General features: G+C 39.6%; 1 protein-coding gene across 1 annotated transcript; it reads left to right on the top strand.

Annotated features, from left to right (window-relative positions):
- Positions 1 to 13,982: 13,982 nt before the first annotated feature.
- Positions 13,983 to 15,520, top strand: LOC120869463 (trafficking protein particle complex subunit 2-like). Its single transcript, XM_040248778.1, has one exon. The coding sequence runs from the start codon at positions 14,064 to 14,066 to the stop codon at positions 14,484 to 14,486; it is 423 nt and encodes a 140-aa protein (XP_040104712.1). The 5' UTR covers positions 13,983 to 14,063; the 3' UTR covers positions 14,487 to 15,520.
- Positions 15,521 to 19,648: the final 4,128 nt, after the last annotated feature.

Here is a 19,648-nt window from a genome sequence, read left to right as displayed (position 1 = left end):
CCAACCCCTCACTCAAAGGGAGGAGACTTGGGTCTGAGTCTCAGCTCTGCCACTCACAGCACCAACATGTATACATGTGTGCTAAGCTATGTCTGACCATTTGCAACCCCATGGCCTGTGGCCCACTACGCTTCTCTGTCCGTGGGATTTCTCAGGCAAGAAATACTGGAGTGGGGTTGCCCTTTCCTCCTCCAGGGGATCTTCCCAACCCAGGGTTTGAACCCCTGTCTCCTTCAGCTCTTGTGGGTAGATTCTTTACCACTGAATCATGTGGGTCCCATAGTGCCAAGACCCATTCTTAAACATGCCAGTCGATCAGAGATGTTATCATCCCAGGATCTTGATTTAGTTCCAAATCCTGAACTGTGGAGGGAGCTCACCAGCCCAGACACAGAAATGACAGGCAGGTCAGGGACCCCTTGAAATTTGCCCCAGCGATGTGAGCAATATGGTATTATTGAACAGATCCAAACATCCTTACTCGTCTTACTCGGAAAACGATCTTCAGCTGTGTCTATGCATCCAAACACACAGCATTTACCTTCTCCTTAACAATAAGATCAGGGTGTCCTCAGTTAAAGATACTGACCAGTTCCTGGACATTCTGATGGACCTCTGGGCTCAGATTGGACAGGTCCTGGCTGGTCAAAAGAAGAAGTTAAAAAAAAATGAAAGCCCTGTGTTTATTTACCTTGAATAATACTGGTGGCTATTGTTCTTCTAAACAATGATAGAAATACCTCTTGCAGTGACAAAAAATATTTTTCACATATTTATGGAGGAGGGGGAATAAAAAGCCAACTTATTTTACATTTTCAGTCAGAAGTAGCACAAGCATATTTTAATTCCTCTGGGATGAAATGGTCTCATGCTAATATTTAAACACTAAATTTATCTACTGAGAATTTAGCTAAATATAGTTACTCTATACAAATAACCCTTCAAAATGGGGACCTAAAACTCCCTCTAGTGAAATTTAGTTTTTTGAAATGTCTCAAATTTTGAACTGTTAATTCACAGTTTACACATTGAAAATTCCACATTGATAGTTTGACAAATTAATTTTTGTAAGTTAAAATTCAATTTTATTTTCTCTTTTGTTGTTGTTGCTTAATTGCTAAGTGGTGTCCAACTCTTTGCAACCACGTGGACTGTAGCCTGCTAGGCTTCTCTGTCCATGGAATTCTCCATGCAAGAATACTGGAGTGGATAGCCATTCCCTTCTCCAGGGATCTTCCCAACCCAGGGACCAAACCCAGGTATCCTGCATTTCAGTCAGATTCTTTACCAAGTGAGCCAACATAGAAGCCCTGTTCTCTCTTTAGGAAAATACAAATGGTAATTTAAAAACTTTTTTATTTAAAAGGTGTGTGTATGTGTGTACGTGTGTGTGTGTGTGTGTGTGTGTGTGTGTGCTCTTATGACAAACCTAGACAGCATATTAAAAAGCAGAGACATCACTTTGCTGACAAAAGTCAGTATAATTAAAGCTATGGTTTTTTCAGTAGTCATGTATGGATCGGAGAGTTGGACTGTAAAGATGGCTGAGTGCTGAAGAATTGATGCTTTCCAACTGTGTTGCTGAAGAAGCCTCTTGAGTGTCCCTTGGACTGCCAGGAGATCAAACCAGTCAATCCTAAAGGAAATAAAACCTGAATATTCATTGGAAGGACTGATGCTGAAGCTGAAGCTCCAGTCCTTTGGCCACCTGATATGAAGAGCTGATTCACTGGAAAAGACCCTGATGCTGGGAAAGATTGAAGGCAAAAGGAGAAGGATGAGATGGCTAGATAGCATCACTGACTCTATGGGCATGAATATGAGCAAACTCCTGGAGATAGTGAAGGACAGAGGAGACTGGCATGCTGCAGTCCATGGGTTCACTAAGAGATACAAGTTAGTTACTGAACAAAAAGTGGTAACAGTAGATAGATTTCTCTTACATGCATAGAACTTGAGTGTAGCAGAAACTGAAAGCATTAATACTTGAGCTACATTTCTTAAACATTATTGAAAATTCAATTCTCTGATCTAGTTTCCTAATCAAATTTCTATTTCTGAAAATTAAATTTTGTTGTTGTTCTGGTTCCATAGGTTTCTACCGGCGTTCTCCGTAGACTGCATACAATATGAGCGAGTTTATAATGCCTCATACAATTTATGCCTCATGCGTTTGATCCTGTATCCCTGTCCCAAGATATCCAGTTGGCAAATCCCTCATCTCTTCGAGGCTTTGCTCAAATTTCACCTTCTCAATAAGACCATTCCCTTCAACACCATCACTACCATAGAGATACTAATGTCTATACCACATTTTACTAGCTTTTCTTTAACTTCTAACATAGTACATAATTTACTCATTTTCATATTTATTATTTATCAGCTGTCTCCCTCAGCTAGATATTTGTATTTTGTTTTATGATAAATACAGACACTGGAGCAGTGCCTTGGGCATAACTGGTGCTTAATAAATATTGATTAAGTGAATGATAAATGATTTCTTTTGAAAGATGTCTACAATTAATATCTAAAATATAACTATTTTTTAAACATTATTCTCCCCTCTTAATTTATTCCAAACATTCCCTGAAAATCATACCAACTTTTGAAATTTAAATCAGGCCACACTAATGGATTAACTTTAAAAAATGTGAACTACGTAACTATAAGCATGCACCAGCCCTCCTAGTTGGTTTCTTCAATCAGTACCTTCTCACTCATTAGGTTTGGAACTTCAAGCTCAACCTGAAGGAGGCTTCTCTTTTGTATGACTGTGTAGAAAGTTGCAAACATTTGCTTTTTAAACACTTATTGACTAAAGGAACAAGAGTAATCACAACAAAAAACTTGCAAAATAAACTGTAACGGTTGTTCCATGTCTTATTAGAGAGTACCTATATTGGCCAGCTTGGGTGTCCATCACAGAATACTACGGACTGGATGCTTTAAAGCAACAGAAATTTATTTCTTACAATCCTGGAAGCTAAGCCCAAGACAAGTTGTGGACACTAATCCTATTATGAGGGCCCCACTTGAGTAATCTCACTTAAGTCCTCCAAAAGCCCCCATCTAGAGAAGGCAATGGTAACCCACTCCAGTACTCTTGCCTGGAAAATCCCATGGATGGAGGAGCCTGGTTGGCTGCAGTCCATGGGGTCACTAAGAGTCGCACGACTGAGTGACTTCACTTTCACTTTTCACTTTCATGCATTGGAGAAGGAAATGGCAACCCACTCCAGTATTCTTGCCTGGAGAATCCCAGGGACAGAGGAGCCTAGTGGGCTGCCGTCTATGGTGTCGCACAGAGTCGGACACGACTGAAGTGACTTAGCAGTAGCAGCAGCAGCAGCAGCAACAGCAGTAAAGCCTCCATCACATTGAGGGTTAGGAGGTCAACATATGAATTTTAGGATACAAACATTCAGTTCATAATGCAGTCTAATGTTTCTTTTAACATCTGCTTTTTTGATAGCTTCATGAAGCAATATATACTTAAGCAATATATACCAATGGTGAAGAAGCTGAGGTCCACCAGACAGTCAGAGAAACTGAGATGAAGTCTGAACTCTGTACCCCAGATTACTGATTTTGCAGTTTTGTTTTCAAGTAGGAAAACTGGACATAAGCTGCAGGTAACCAAGGCATTACCATGTATCTTATAAGCTCATGTATCTTGGACTCCTGCTTTGTACTTAGATCACTTGTCTACTGCTCCGGTTGACATTCTCACCATCCTTTCTGACACTAACACATGGTCATGAATAATTTATTTCTCCCACACTGGGCTCCATCAATGTCACTATTCTGAACCAGAGAAAGCAAGGTCCTCACAGACACCTAAACTGAGAGTGCTTCTAAGGGTCATCTAGCTAAACCTATTGAATGAATAAAATAATAATTTTCACCACACTTGTGCAAACTGTTTCTAATGGTTTCAGTTATATGGTGGCTGAGAGACTTGACGCTATGCTAATAAAGAATAGTTCAGTTCAGCTCAGCCGCTCAGTCATGTCCGACTCTATGGGACCCCATGAACTGGGGCACACCAGGCCTCTCTGTCCGTCACCAACTGCCAGAGTCTACCCAAACCCATGTCCATTGAGTCAGTGATGCCATCAAACCATCTCATCCTCTGTTGTCCTTTTCTCTTGCCCTCAATCTTTCCCAGCATTAGGGTCTTTTCAAAAGAGGCAGCTCTTTGCATCAGGTGGCCAAAGTATTGAAGTTTCAGCTTCAACATCAGTCCTTCTAATGAACACCAGGACTGATCTCCTTTAGGATGGACTGGTTGGATCTCTTTGCAGTCCAAGGGACTCTCAAGTGTCTTCTCCAACGCCACAGTTGAAAAGCATCAATTCTTCAGTGCTCAGCTTTCTTGACAGTCCAACTCTCACATCCATACATAACCACTGGAAAAACCATAGCCTTGACTAGATGGACCTTTGTTGGCAAAGTAATGTCTCTGCTTTTCAATATACTATCTAGGTTAGTCATAACTTTCCTTCCAAAGAGTAAGCGTCTTTTAATTTCATGACTACAATCACCATCTGCAGTGATACTGGAGCCCCCAGAAATAAACTCTGACACTGTTTCCCCATCTATTTGCCATGAAGTGATGGGACTGGATACCATGATCTTATTTTCTGAATGTTGAGCTTTAAGCCAACTTTTTCACTCTCCTCTTTCACTTTCATCAAGAGGCTCTTTAGTTCTTCATTTTCTGCCATAAGGGTGGTGTCATCTGCATATCTGAGGTTATTAATATTTCTCCTGGCAATCTTATTTCCATCTTGTGCTTCCTCAAGCCCAGCATTTCTCATGATGTACTCTGCGTATAAGTTAAATGAGCAGGGTGACAATATACAGCCTTGACGTACTCCTTTTTCTATTTGGAACCAGTCTGTTGTTCCATGTCCAGTTCCAACTGTTACTTCCTGACCTGTATACAGGTTTCTCAAGCAGCAGGTCAGGTGGTCTGGTATTCCCATCTCTTTCAGAATTTTCCAGTTTATTGTGATCCACATAGTTAAAGGCTTTGGCATAGTCAAGAATAGAAATTTACTAAAAAAAAAAAAAAAAACGCAAAAAAAATTGATTCCTTTGCTTTGTTGATATGAAGTAAAGATGAGATTGGCAAGGTACCTCTTCCTGCCTTGAACACAGAAGTGATGTGTCACATACAAAAAGTGTCACAGCTCTGATGGGACTGGGAAGCAGTGACATCCGGGGAAGCTGAGGGTGTCACCAAGGCATTGGATTTCATGTTGTTGAGCTTCTGGATCAATGGGAACCTTGCATCCTCTGGGTTTCTTGGGAGCTGTTCTTAGGAAGGAATTCATTCCTAGCAGAGACAGTTCTTTATTCAGATCTAAAACAGTATAAGGAAAAAGCTGGTGCAATTGAAAACCTTCTTAGTAACCTTGTTTGCAAAGAATATTACAAAGAAGTATGTAAACAAAAGAAGTCAAATTATACTCAGAAGTGGGTGCTGGGGAAAGAAAGATAATCAAATACAAAAGGACAGTAGGGAAATTTTAATAGACACAGTGGCAACCTATTTTTAATATTTCTGTCACATCTGAAGTGATTTATCATTTGTTGGCAAAGCAAGGCTGAGGTTTATCACAAAGTTAATGCACATATGAATCATTAATTATTAGCAGAGATCAATTCTCTATAAAAACTTCTTCTGCTTCCTTAAATGAGCACGTCCATCCTGATCCTATGTAGCCCTCATTTTTCCTGACCTGATATTTAAAGGAACAGTTAACCTTAAAGGTGTGTGAGAGCTCTGTGTTATGTTCTGAATTATGGTCAAGAGGGCACAGCCGCAAAGTTGTTAGAATGGCTGTGATTCATTGGAAGTCGTTTTATTGGAGAAATTATAGGTGGAAATCTCTGGGAGGGAATAGTTCAGGTTGCCGTCAAAGCAACTTTCTGAAACTACGATTGAAAGGCAGGATCAAGGTCAGAGTGACAAGTTGACCCCATGTTTTACAGCACAAACTCCAAAGAGGACCCAAGCCATTAAAACAGCAAGTGATGAGAGTGGGTGCATTCCTTCTGGCCTGGGACAAATATAAGTTTCAAAATGCCTCCCCTGTAGATTTCCTATGTTCCAGCTTCCTTAATATTGACAGTCTGGTCTATGTAAAGACACATAAATTCAATAAGTGAAATATAGAGGGAGATTTTTCATGTTAGCTCAGACCATTTTGATTGTTGAGTATCTTGACACTGGCAGCTCAAACTAGTTACCCTGATGCCCCTTTAGAACCTTGACTGTCTCATTGGTAAGAGCAAGATTCATTTATTATTTTTGAAGTGGCAGGGGGAGTGGAGCCAAAACTACCCTAGATAAATAATGCAATGTATTTAAGTGATACTTCAGTAAATATTTGAAGGGAGGGTTTTAAAACTTATTTTTAAAAGGTTACTTAGGACTTCTCTCGTGGTCCAGTGGAATTTGCCTGCCAATGCAGGGGACACGTGTTTGATCCCTGGTCTGGGAAGATCCCACATGACCCGGGGCAACTAAACCTGTGCTCCGCAACTGCTGAAGCCAATGAACCTAGAGCCGGTGCTCTGCAACCAGAGAAGTCATTGCAGTGAGAGGCCTGCCCAGCACACCTAGAGTAGCTCCCTCGTGACATAACTAGTGAAAGCCTGAGCACAGCAAGAAAGACCCAGCACAGCCAAAAATAAAATATAATGGATAAAAAAATTAAAAAAATTTTAAATGTTGATAAATGCTCAGGCCAAAGGCTATCACCTTTACTTGACTTTGTCAACTGAGCAGAAAAGTAAAATATTGATATTCTACTGACAGAGACAGAGAAACAGAGAGATGAAAAAGAAAAAGAAAAAGGGGGAGGGATGGAGAGGGGGAAGAGGACAGGAGAAGGACAGGGAGAGAGTGACTGGCTAAGGCAGATACTAAAGAAGGCTACAAATAAATATATATTATATATCAATATGTAGGAAGATACACACATATATGGATAAATGATGAAATTATTAAATGTGTTCAACACCAATAAAAATCATAAAAAATACAGCTCCTTGTCAATATCACATCATCACTTTCTTTAAAAAATGGGGTATTGGCTACGAAGCAAAAGCACAAAGTTTAAATTTTTTAATTTGTCTTGAACACTTTTATTTCCTATCAGGATACTGACATGGTATCCTTGAACATAATTTATTAAAAATTCCATTCCTGGAGCTATTCAATGATTTATATAGATGCATGATGGAATGCTACATTTGATGATACACTGAGCAATTTCTTCCCAGGGCAGATACTTAATTATTAAAATATGCATCTTGGTCTAGAAGTTTACTAGGCAAAATATATCATAATCAATGATCCAGCTAGATTATCTGATATACTTTCTAATTCTAACACTCTAAACTTCATTCGACGATTTCAAATACTTCTTTTGTTTTTAGATAGACCTTGAGACTTGATCTTTATTCTTCCATGGAGTAGGCATTCATGCATCCCAGGCTAGAAGTCAGAGGGGACCGAGAGGAATAAGTTTTGAGGCAGTAAGTTACCTCCAACAAAACGTGTATCTTTCCATTTCCTTGCACTCTCCATTTGGATTATCTTATGATAAAGCATGCAATAAACAAGTCATCCATGTTCAAACAGTGGTCCAGGGAGTTTCTATACAAACTGATATAAAAGACTCCAAAGAAATATTAAATAAATTATTCATGCATGAATTATAGGAATAATTACTAATATCTGCATTTTTAAGGTCCTCAATTCTTTATTAAAATGAAAAGCTCACTTAACCTAGAAGTGATTTTTTTTTCAAACACACCAATAACATTTTTATTCATTCATTCCCTCTTAGAATCTACATGCTGGTCTCACAGCACCTTTGGAGAGTTCTAGGAAACTGCTCAAACTTTTCAGATTACAAGATTCATTGAAAGTCACGGTGTGATCACCTAGGAGCTGGTGTGTACAGATGAAGGGGCCTGGGGGTTTATATGGAAAAACAGAGAAAAAAATTGTAGCAACTGAGGACTTTCACTTCCAGCCAATATGGAGTAAAAAGGATTAGAAAAACCCTCCCTCTTGAAACAGTTTTTAAAATAGACAAAACATGAGAAAAAACAATTTTTAAGAACTGGGCTGTGGGCATCATGGTGGAGTGATACTTGAAGAAAGGAAGCAGATGAGGCCGGTGCCCAGATGGCTGCGCTGTCTGAAGACAGTTTCCAGACCCAGACTGAAGCTCAGAGATGAGAAGGCGTGAGGGAGAGGGGGATGTGACCTATGACCAGAGTTAAGAATTGAAATCTGGAGAGGCCAAGGCAGATGAAGTACACAAGACTGAGTGCCAAGGGACAGGTGGACAGACAGATAGCTCTGGCGCTTTGCAGAGGGTGCATCCTGGATTTCCGCTGAGTACAGATCACCAGTGCGTGCCTGTGAGGAAAGGATGCGTGGCTGGGCAAAGAGCCACCTGCAAGGTTCAGAAAATGCAATCTTGGAAACCACACTCAACCAGAAATATTTCCTGTTCTACAAACCCAGGGTGGAAAATCTTATCATTCACAGAACATGGGGAGAGTAATTAGCAGGGCTTTCCCTCAAGTAGCGGGGAAATTAGACCTAGAAATGAGTTACGCTGGTCCCACTTGTGCTGTGCATTGCTATGCTGTGCACAGTCATTCAGTTGTGGCCAGCTCTTTGCGACCCCATGGACTGTAGCCCCCCAGGCTCCTCTGTCCATGGAATTCTCCAGGCAAGAATACTGGAGTGGGTTGCCATGCCCTCCTCCAGGGGATCTTCCCAATTCAGGGATTGAACCAGGGTCTCCTGCATTGCAGGTGGATTCTTTACAAGCTGAGCTACCTGGGAAGCCCAGTCCCACCTAAAAAAGATCAAAAGTGAGATTCCAAAGATTGAACTGTGACCAGTAATAAAAATACAACTCAGGGAACAGTTCAAGAATATTTACAGGAATACAGAAATTATTTATGATCGAGTTATTACTGATGAAAAGATGGCTGAAATGGTTTAAATTTTAAGCAAAGCCTATTTCAGAGGAAAGAATATTCTCAGGAAGAAAGACAATCATTTAATAATAAAGAATGGTTCAGTGCAACATCAGTCTGGCTACATCAACTCATCAATAAAGGTTAAATAAATAGTAAATAAGCTTAACGAAGGTGGAAGTTTTCTCTACCATTATGCACGCTCTCTGAAGAGCAGCACTGGGCATGCATTTGTGTCCTGGAAGCCCACTGTAATATTCTTTCCTTCATTCTGTTCAGTCTTGTAGATTGTGACTCATCGTGTATATAAATGACAATTCGGTTCTTTCCCAACGAACTAGAGCCCTGCGGAGGGACAGGAGCGGGGAGAGAGTTGACCAATCCATACCAATGCTCCAGGAAGGCTGCCCATTCGTTCTGGCTGACCTGGTTCTGATCCTCCGAGGTTATTCAGGTTTGTCTTCAATTTGATGAGCTACACAAGCTGACCTCTGTCTACCTCTCAAAACTTAATTATAATGTTTTCTCAGATTCTCATTAAGCTCCAGTCATCCTAGGTTCTTCTCTCTCCATTAAATGTTCCAAGTTCCTCCCTCCAAGGCTTCTGACTGTGTTACTCCTCCTAGTGATCGGATTCTGCAGTTCTACCTATAATTGGCCCCTTCTCGTCTTCTGCAAATCAGCTCAAACGTTACTTCTTCAGAAAGCTCACTTTTTTGAATACTACCTATAGCCATCATCACTCCATTATTCTCTATAACATAGGGTCAGTACACTGGGGCCTTCAGGCTAAATAGCACTTACTGCCTGTTTTCCTAAATAAAATTTTATTGGAATGCAGCCCCATTTATTTTTTAAGATTGCCTGTGGCTGGTTTCACCCTACAGTGACCAATTGGGAGTAGCTGGCACAGTGAAAACATGTCTTGCAATGCCTTTCTTCCTGGCCCTTTGAAGAAAAACTTGCTGACCCTGCTTCTTAATATGGTTGCTTGTTTCCTTATATATCTTATCACCATCTGCAATCATCTTGATTATATTTTAGTTGATTAATGTCTGTCTCTACTCAACCCTGTAGGAGTGAGGGAAGTAGATGACTTGCCTGCTTTTAATTCACTGACTGCTGAGAACAGAGCTCAACAAATATTTCTTCAATAGACGAGTGAATAAAGGGGGTATATGTCTTTAATAAGGATGCAGTAATGACTAGCCATGCCACCTCTGGTATTCAATATGCAAAACAGTACATTGTTCTCATCTTCTTCTCAAAGGCCAGCTTGTTCTTGTGTTCTAGACGCAGCTTATGTACCAGGAATGAATTCACCCTCAGTTCAGTGGTTCACACTAGAAGTAGGCATCCAGTTCTAGTGGGCATCCAGTGGGCATCAGCAAGCAGACCAGCCTGAATGCTATGACCACGGGTAGAAAGATGGACTAGACCACACAATTCATTAGTCGGGTTTTTCAGGACTGACATTGGAAATGTGGCTAAGGAGTTGGATTTGTCTCTGCTGAGAGATGCCTGAATCAGATCACATTTCTTGATCTTCAGGCATTCTTACATTAAACCCACATTGCACCTGAGCTAATCTGAGTGTATATCTGTAATGCACATGCAAAGCAAGAAAGTAAACATATCTAAGTTAGACTGAGCAAAAATGCAATAAATAAACTCAGACTATCTCTCTTGCAGAAGAACAGAATATATGCTTTAAGATTTATCTGAAGAATCACTTGAAGACACATGTGGCAGGTGAGTACACCCAAGCAACAGCAAAACCATCATCCAGTTCAACATGTCCTTACAGAGAACAGACTGTCCTTCTGAAGCCATTGGCACTAAGCAACTGCTTGAAGGTGCAATGTCTTGTCACTGATGTGCCTGATGACAGGAAAATCTTCTGGGCATGCTTAGAGTAGCATTTTTGTTTTATCACTACAGAAATAAAATTATCTAACCACCTTATTTATTTATAGTAAAGAGGTAAAAAGAAGTGTGGTTTCATTGCTTTTTTTTCTCCCTGGGAGTTGACTTTACTGTTACTGTCAAAGATTAAATGATTATGACTATAAAATAAAATTTGCTCAATAAAAGTATACTAATTGAACACTCAATTTGTTCTCCATTTTATTCTTGTTTCTAAAGATTTATCAATTAATAACACTGTCAAAAATACACATGATCATGGGTGTTGATCTGAATCATACATAACTTGCATATGGGAACATGAAGAGACACTCACATATTTTAGGAAAATATAAATTACAAAATACTTAACATCAATAAAGTTTCAAATAAATTGTCATTTGTCCCTTGTCATGAACACTAGACACTCTAGAAAACAAGTAAGACCTGACCATGAAAGCTAGATATTCTGGAAAGCATTTAAGAGAGGAAAATTTGTCACATATCATTCAAGCTTTCACTAAAAATAAGCCAAAAAAATTTTTGTTCTATTTCCCACTCTCTATTGTTATACTAAGAAAATAGTTTCTAAATATTTTATGTATTATCCTATGAAAGAGAACAGGATTTTGTCACTATTGCATTAACAATGTTTTCAATTTTCTAAGTTTTGCCGTCATATGCAATTTGCTTTTATTTCAGTTTTTTTTTTCATATCAAATATATGTCTAGAGGGTTTTTTTCTAGTTATTTTAGTTTTTTCCCTATTTCTTATATAATTCTGCTGATTATTTCACCAATTTTCTTTGTTTTCTCTTGTTTATGTATTCTTGGACATCTACAGCTTTGATCTCCTTCTTTTTCATCTTTCTTGTAGTCTTTCATTTCTTTTCTAAATTAATCCAAACAACTAATTTATTTACTTTGGATTGTTTAAACATACTCCTCACTAATGTGCAGTCAAAGGAATGATAAGAAGGAATGAAAAAGGAGACAAAAATTTCGACTTGTTATACTAAAACAGAGACTCATGTAGATTTTGTTCAGATATAGTCTTTCAAAGAAAAATAACTTTTTTCTTTGTACTAAATTACAATCATGAATAGCAGTGAAACATCACAAAAAAATATTTCTCAGTTGACAACATAAATTTGAGGTGAAACCAGTGGCTTAAAAAACAGACCATACTTAATAATTAAGTAATTAAGTAACCATTCTATCAAGCTTCTAACTAAAAAGACATTGGTTAGAAGGTTGATATAATGGTATCAAGACAGGAGGCAGGAAGAGTGAGGTTTTGAACTGGACGGGGATGAAGAATTGCAGGGAGGAAATGGGTGGGAAGGCTTTTTGCAGGGTTTTGTTTTTTAATTAATTTTTATTGGAGTATAGTTTTACAATGTTGTATTAGTTTCTGCTGTATGGCAAAGTGAATCAGTTACAGTATGTATACATATATCAAGCCTTTTTTGGGTTTCCTTTCCATCTAGATCACCACAGAACATTGAACAGAGTTCCCTGTGTTATACAGTAGGTTCTCAGTTCAATTCAGTTCAGTCACTCAGTCATATGCGACTCTGCGATCCCATGGACTGCAGCACGCCAGGCCTCCCTGTCCATCACCAACTCCTGAAGGTTCTCAGTAGTTAACTATTTTAAACACAGCATCTATAGTGTATGTATGTCAATCCCAATCTCCCAATTCATCACACTGCCCCCCTCCGCACCCCCTCTCCACCTTGATGTCCATAGTTTGTTCTCTACATCTGTAACTCTATTTCTGCTTTGCCAATCAGACCATGTTTCCAGATTCCACGTATAGGCATTAATATATGGCTGGCAGGTATTTGGCATGGAGGGTGAGGGATGCTGGGCTGACGCTCAGGCACTGCATCTCTGCCTGCTTTTGCACTCTTCCTTTTGGTGCTTGTTTTAATGTTCTGAAAGTGTTTATTTCATCCAAGATATTTATTTCATCTGTTTGACTACTTATCATGACAAGGACTCCTCTGGACCTTTTGCCTCTTTTCTACTTGCACATGGAGGAACCACTTGCTAATAAAAATCTATTGCTGTTTTTTTTAACTTGTGCTTCCCAAGTGGCGCTAAAGGTAAAGAACATGCCTGCCAGTGCAGGAGACTTTATAAGAGACCTGGGTTCCATCCCTGTCTTGGGCAGATCCCCTGGAGGAGGGCATGGTAACCCACTCCAGTATTCTTGCCTGGAGAATCCCATGGACAGAGGAGCCTAGTTGGGTACAGTCCATGGGGCCGCAAAGAGTCAGACACAACTAAGGCGACTTAGCACATGACTATAATACTCTCTATGCACCCTCATTGCCAAACCTGAATAAACTGGCCATCTATTTCAAATATATGCCATAAGAATTAAGTTCAAAGAAATAAAAGAAAAACAGTAGGAACAAATATAATAAAGACTAAATCACATTTAAACATCTGTCTAGAAGTCATTTTAACATACATTCAAGGTATTCCCTATCCTCAAAGCACAAAGTTGAATATAAGCTTGTATATTCAGGATGGAGAGGAGAGGGCAGACTAGCTTCAAGCAATAGCGGCAGGGGAGGGGGGAGGAGGGTGGGGGTAACTGTTGATGGATCCAAGTATCCATTTTCCTGCTTCTAAATAGTGAAGACGTGGAAGCTAAACAAAAGTGATAGAGATGAGCTTACTTAAAAACCGAAACAGACTCAGAGACTTAGAGAACAGGGTTTACGGTTGCTGGGGAGTGGGAAGGGATGGGGCAGAGGGATAGCTAGGGAGTTAGGGATGGACATGTACACACTGCTATATTTAAAATGGATAATCAAAAAATAAAAATAAAATAAAATGGATAATCAACAAGAACCTACTATACAGCACAGGTAACTCTGCTCCGTGCTATGTGCTGGATGGCAGAGGAGTTTGGGGGAGAATGGATACGTGTATATGTATAGTTGAATCCCTTCACTGTTCACCATCACAACAGTATTTATTAATTGGCAATATTCCAGTGCAAAAATAAAAGGTTTTAAAAAACTAAATAGTGGACAGAAGTTGAAGAACGCGGTTCCGTTCCACGGCAACTGACGGAGCGTTTCGGTTGCTGGCGTCTAGCCGCAGGCGCTATATTGAAGACGATGTCTGGAAGCTTCTACTTTGTCATCGTTGGTCACCATGATAATCTAGTTTTTGAAATGGAGTTTTTGCCAGCTGGAAAAGCAGAATCCAAAGATGATCACCGCCATCTGAACCAGTTCATAGCTCACGCTGCCCTCGACCTCGTAGATGAGAACATGTGGCTGTCGAGCAATATGTACTTGAAGACGGTGGACAAATTCAATGAATGGTTTGTCTCGGCATTCGTCACTGCGGGTCACATGAGATTTATTATGCTGCATGATGTCAGGCAAGAAGACGGAATCAAGAACTTCTTTACTGATGTCTATGATTTATACATAAAGTTTGCAATGAATCCATTTTATGAACCCAATTCTCCTATTCGATCCAGCGCATTTGACAGAAAAGTTCAGTTTCTTGGGAAGAAACACCTTTTAAGCTGAATGCAAAAAAAAGTCAGAAGTACACAATGTCACTACAGTGGGGTATACTCAGGAATGTGTACATTTTAAGTAACGATTAAATAGCATGGCAAAGTTTTACTGGTAGTCTGTTTATCTAAACCTAATGAAATTGCTTCTATATTTAAAAAATAGTACATTCAGTTTCTTACAGCTATGAACAGATTGCTATTTGCTTGTGAACACTTATTTATAAAGAGCTCTTTATTGGTAATCTTGAAATGTCTTTATTTTTAAAAATTGAGATAAGCTTTTGACTTCCCTCATTCAGATAGTTGATCTTGATGAAGCACTCCAGAACCAAGTATCATTGCCAAGATTTGGTAGGCAGATTTAAAAAGAAAAGCTTCTGTAGTAGGGAATGAAGTTGATAGCACATACATGGGCTCATCTATAGATCAGGAGATGTTATGAAAACACATAGGCAGTATACATAGCTCCGCCCAAGAAGCCAGAGCAGACCATGTTGCAGTGCCAAATGCCACAGGCCTGCCCCTATCAGAGACTAGAAACAGTGATCCTGCTGTAATTCGAGACTCCTGAGCCCAGGTTTGTATAGTGGGAGGCCAGGACCACAGTGACAGGTTATGTTCTTGTTTCCTTTCCCTCAGACAATAAGGATTAAGTGAACCTGTTGATAGATGGACTAGTAGAAGGTTGTAAGGCAGTTGTAGAATTGTAAACAAAGAAAAGCTTGTATCACATTAGCACTTGTACTCTAGGCTTTTCAGGCTGTATACCTGTATACCCGAGCGGGCGGGAGTGGTCTGTTTTTTTACTATAACAGTGTGGGATCTTAATTGTAAACCAGTAGATGTCCATTGAAAAGCAAGTAAATGTTCATTGAAAACCAAGTATTTTCTGTGCTGTGAGCACTTGAAGAATTTTGTTCCATTCTGAATGATCTGAGCAAGGAATTCTCAGTTTGGTCTTGTATCTTTGTGTGAAGCTGCTATCAGTTTTTTACCCTATTTATTTGATTTCCTAAATAAAGATGTTTGTCCAAGATTAAAAAATAAATAAATAAATAAATAAATAAATAGTGAAGAGTGTGACTTGGGAAACAGGGAGGAAAAGAAATGCTTGAATGTCCTTGGGTGTGTACCTACAAGGCGGGTTGCCAAGGGTTTGGTTTTTCTGTATGCAAGTCTCAATAGATAGATGATGGACAGACAGGAAGATAAATATAGAAAATGTATTTTCCTGTAAAAGTATCATTACATTTAACACTAAATTATTTTTAGAAACCAGATTGTCAATAAATTCCTCAGTTTATTTCAACTATCCATCTCATTTCCTATGCTGCCTTGAGAAACCTTCTTCTCTGTAACCATGAACAGCTGCATCTAAATGATTTCCTGCACTCATCATGTTAAAAAAGTGATCAAATCATACATGACTATATCTATAACATTAAAAAGTCTCATTAATTTGGTCTTTAACTAATTTGATTAATAGTAGAAGAGCATGTATGGTTGTCCATGATCCTTTTTACATTCTTTAAATTTCCCTCAGGAAAAAAGGAACAGTAGGCTGAGTCTGAATTTATTATTTTTTATTACATTGTTCATTTCCAATGCCTTAAATGAGAATTTAGATGTGCTTTAAAATACAAAGAATGTGGGGTATTTTTCAAATATAAATTTCCTCCCGACATGCTATGTAGTGAACAGAAGTATTTTCTATACAACAGTGAAAAAATCTTTATGTTCTGAAATAGAAAACATGGTTCATGGTTCTACTGTCTGAAAAAGATCACAGTTGGCTGACTGTGTAACATCTCGATGATTAGTTCTTGGCATATATCTGTCAGGGGTCTAGTTCTGAGGTTGTAAATGTCTACCTCTTGAGGACTGTGGCACTGAATGGAGGTTTTACGTGAAGTTTCTCTGAATCCATAAAACATCAGTGTTTAAAACTGACTAAGAGAACCACAAGCTTTTATTGACGTTGTTAGCAGTCAAAGCATTTAATGATGACCTATTTATAAGGTGCTGTGTTAAGTATGATACAATTATTAAAACTGGTGATCTTTATTCTCATCCATGTTCATTCCACAAATCCAGACCCAAATATTCAATTTACTGTGAGGACTTTGGGAGTCGACTGTGCTGGTGGCTCAGAGGTTAAAGCGTCTGCCTGGAATGCGGGAGAACCGGGTTCGGTCCTTGGGTTGGGAAGATCCCCTGGAGAAGGAAATGGCAACCCAGTCCAATATTCTTGCCTGGAGGATCCCATGGAGGAGCCTGGTAGGCTACAGTCCATGGGGTCACAAAGTGTTGGACACGACTGAGCGACTTCACTTTCACTTTCACTTTCTTTGTGCTGTGGCAGTGAATTTCAGGAAGCGCTGTGGGAAGATGGGAGCCGGCATTACTATCAGGGAGGCGGTATAGAAATCAGGTTGGCATATGACATGGCAGTGGTGGAGGGAGAGAAAGAAGTCACTGGAGTTGAGGAAAGCAAAGGGTTTAGACTCAAGCAGCCTTGGACATCAATTTTCACGTAGAGGGTAGAGAAAAGTTAATGGATCAGAGGTGAGGCTCAGATTTTGTCATAAACAAATTTTGGTCTTCTGGACTTTGGGTAAAGAATAGCCTTCACTATTTTAATCCACTAATGCGTTGGGGATTATTTGTTATTTCAGCAGAACAAAGACTTATGTAACTGATCAAGCCATGAGAATTACATATAAACATATAGAAGGTGTATATATATATATATATATATATATATATATATAATCACACACCCCTTCACCGTGATTGTTCCTAAGCAACTGCAGCAGACAGTGCTGGAAAACAACCACACGGCTACTGAACTGCTAAGCTAGGCTACACAGGGAAGGGAAGACGGCTTTGGAAAACCAAGGGGCAGTTGCAATCCCTTCCCTGGTGGAAAGCGTCAAGTCCCAGAGGGCTGGGGAGTGACTGAAAGTAAGCAGATAGTCCTTTTGATTCTGGAGACAATTTATCAATAAAAGCTGTTTCCTCTGGCGAGTGGAAAAGCAAAACAAATTTGCTAGGTTTCTAGCTGTATATGAGTAGTGAAAGTGTTAGTCACTCAGTCGTGTCCAAGTCTTTGTGACTCCATGGACTGCATCCCACCAGGATCCTCTGTCCGTGAAGTTCTCTAGGTAACAATACTGGAGCGGGTTGCCATTTCCTTCTCCAGGGGATCTTCCCAACCCCAGGATCAAACCCTGGGCCTCCTGCGTTGCAGGTGGATTCTTTACTGTTTGAGCCACCAGTATAAGCCACAGATGTGCTTAGTCAGTCAGTCATGTCTGATTCTTTGCAACCCTACGGACTGTAGCCAGCCAAGCTCCACTGTCCATGGGGATTCTCCAGGCAAGAATACTGGAGTGGGTTGCCATGCCCACCTTTAGGGGAATCTTCCCAATGCAGGGATCATTCCCAGGTCTCCTGCATTGCAGGCAGATTCTTTACCATCTGAGCCAGCAGGCAAGATCATAAGGCATAGATAAATCACCTTATATGCAAGTTAGTGCATGAATTGTGTGTAAGCCTACATACATATTCAGAATACGTGTATGTATCACATATTTACAATGTGTGTTTATCATATGGGGGATATGTTGTATGTATATATGGTATTATTACTGTGAACTGTGGCTGCCTCAAGGCAGGTGGGCATCTGGCTTGGCCTGTCCAGTCCTATGGGTATGTCTGAGGCTCTGCCCACTGGTCAGACATCTCTCCAGCAGCAAAGCTGGCCTGGCTGTACAGATTTATATTTTTGGTCTTCTTAGGAAACTGCTAATTTCACTGTACGTAGGTTTAATTTTTCCCTGCGAATTCATTAAGTGTTTTCTCTGTACATGTGGAAAGATCTTTATGAATAAAATTGATTCTACCCTAAAAATCTTTTCCCTTCTGACCTTTCTTTGGTGTGTTCTCCACTTCTTACTAGGGTCCTGACCCCATCAAGACGAGGGCTTCCTTCTGTCAAGGCTCCCATGTCACTGAAGTGCATGAGATTACTATAGTGTTTATATAATGTGTTATCTTTGTATAAATATTACATAAATTATATAAATGTTATATTGACATGTACATACTTGCTGTATTTTATATGGATAACCAACAAGGACCTAGTGTAGAGCACAGGGAACTCTGCTCAGTACTCTGTAATAACCTAAATGGGAAGGTAATTTGAAAAAGAATTCTGAAAAACTGAATTACTTTGCTGTACACCTGAAACTAATGCAATATCGTTAATCAACTATACTCCAATATAAAATAAAAACTAAAAAGAAAGTTATGTGCTTTCCTAAAAAATAAATAATAAGAATCTGAAAAAACACTGACACAAATGTGATTGTGAAGGTCAGTCTGTCCTCCATATAAACCATGATGTCACTCTAGTCCATATGAGATGATGACAAAGCTAATCTCTGTGTGTTTTTCCAGAAAGGTGAAGTTAATAGGATCCCGTTTGATTTATGCGTAGAGGTGCCTTGTGGATCCAGAGAGAGAGCAGAGTTAGAAATGCCACTCTGTCCACTTCCAGACCGAAAACAGTGGCTTCGATGCCCACCTTTGACCTGGATAAGAAATTACAACCGGGATCTTCCTTGGATTTTACATCTATGAAAAAACTGTCAGGGGTAAACTATTTTTTTGGCTCTCATTTGCGAATGATATATGATGTTCTAACATTGCCCAAACTGGATCTTTCTGAAAGCTAATAACATAATCTTCAGGATTACTGATAGCCAGTGAAATTAGGCTGGAAAAGGAAAGGTTTTCGTTTTTGATTTTTAAAAAAGGAATGGAGAAATGTAGCAGGCTGGTGGTGTCACTGCCTGGAGCCCTACTATCACGAGGACGTCCTTCACTGACCTTCTCTTTCTACGTGGCGTGTGGCAAGCTCCCCCACCATCCTGGCCCCCTCGCTGGTGAGGGCAGGGACCCTCATTGCACATTTTCAATTGGCAACATGATTTTCCTTTAGGGCTTTTGCCTATTATTCTTCTGGCTTATTTACAGCTGGCACTGGTGCTAAAATATGTTATGGTTGGACACGTAAAAGGTAGTCTGTCCCCTCTCTTGGCAGTTTGATAAAATGAGTTCAATTTTCTTACTGGTTCCTGTCTCTAGAGACAGGCAGAATAATTGGTA

This window comes from Oryx dammah, unplaced genomic scaffold (assembly GCF_014754425.2).
Source record: "Oryx dammah isolate SB20612 unplaced genomic scaffold, SCBI_Odam_1.1 HiC_scaffold_10, whole genome shotgun sequence".
NCBI lineage: Eukaryota > Metazoa > Chordata > Mammalia > Artiodactyla > Bovidae > Oryx > Oryx dammah.
Note: the sequence above shows the minus strand (reverse complement) of the source record. Positions and strands in the feature narration are given on the sequence as shown.

Bases quoted from the DNA above. Each gene is read 5' to 3' on its own strand.
- LOC120869463 (XM_040248778.1), top strand. From the start codon at position 14,064: ATGTCTGGAAGCTTCTACTTTGTCATCGTTGGTCACCATGATAATCTA.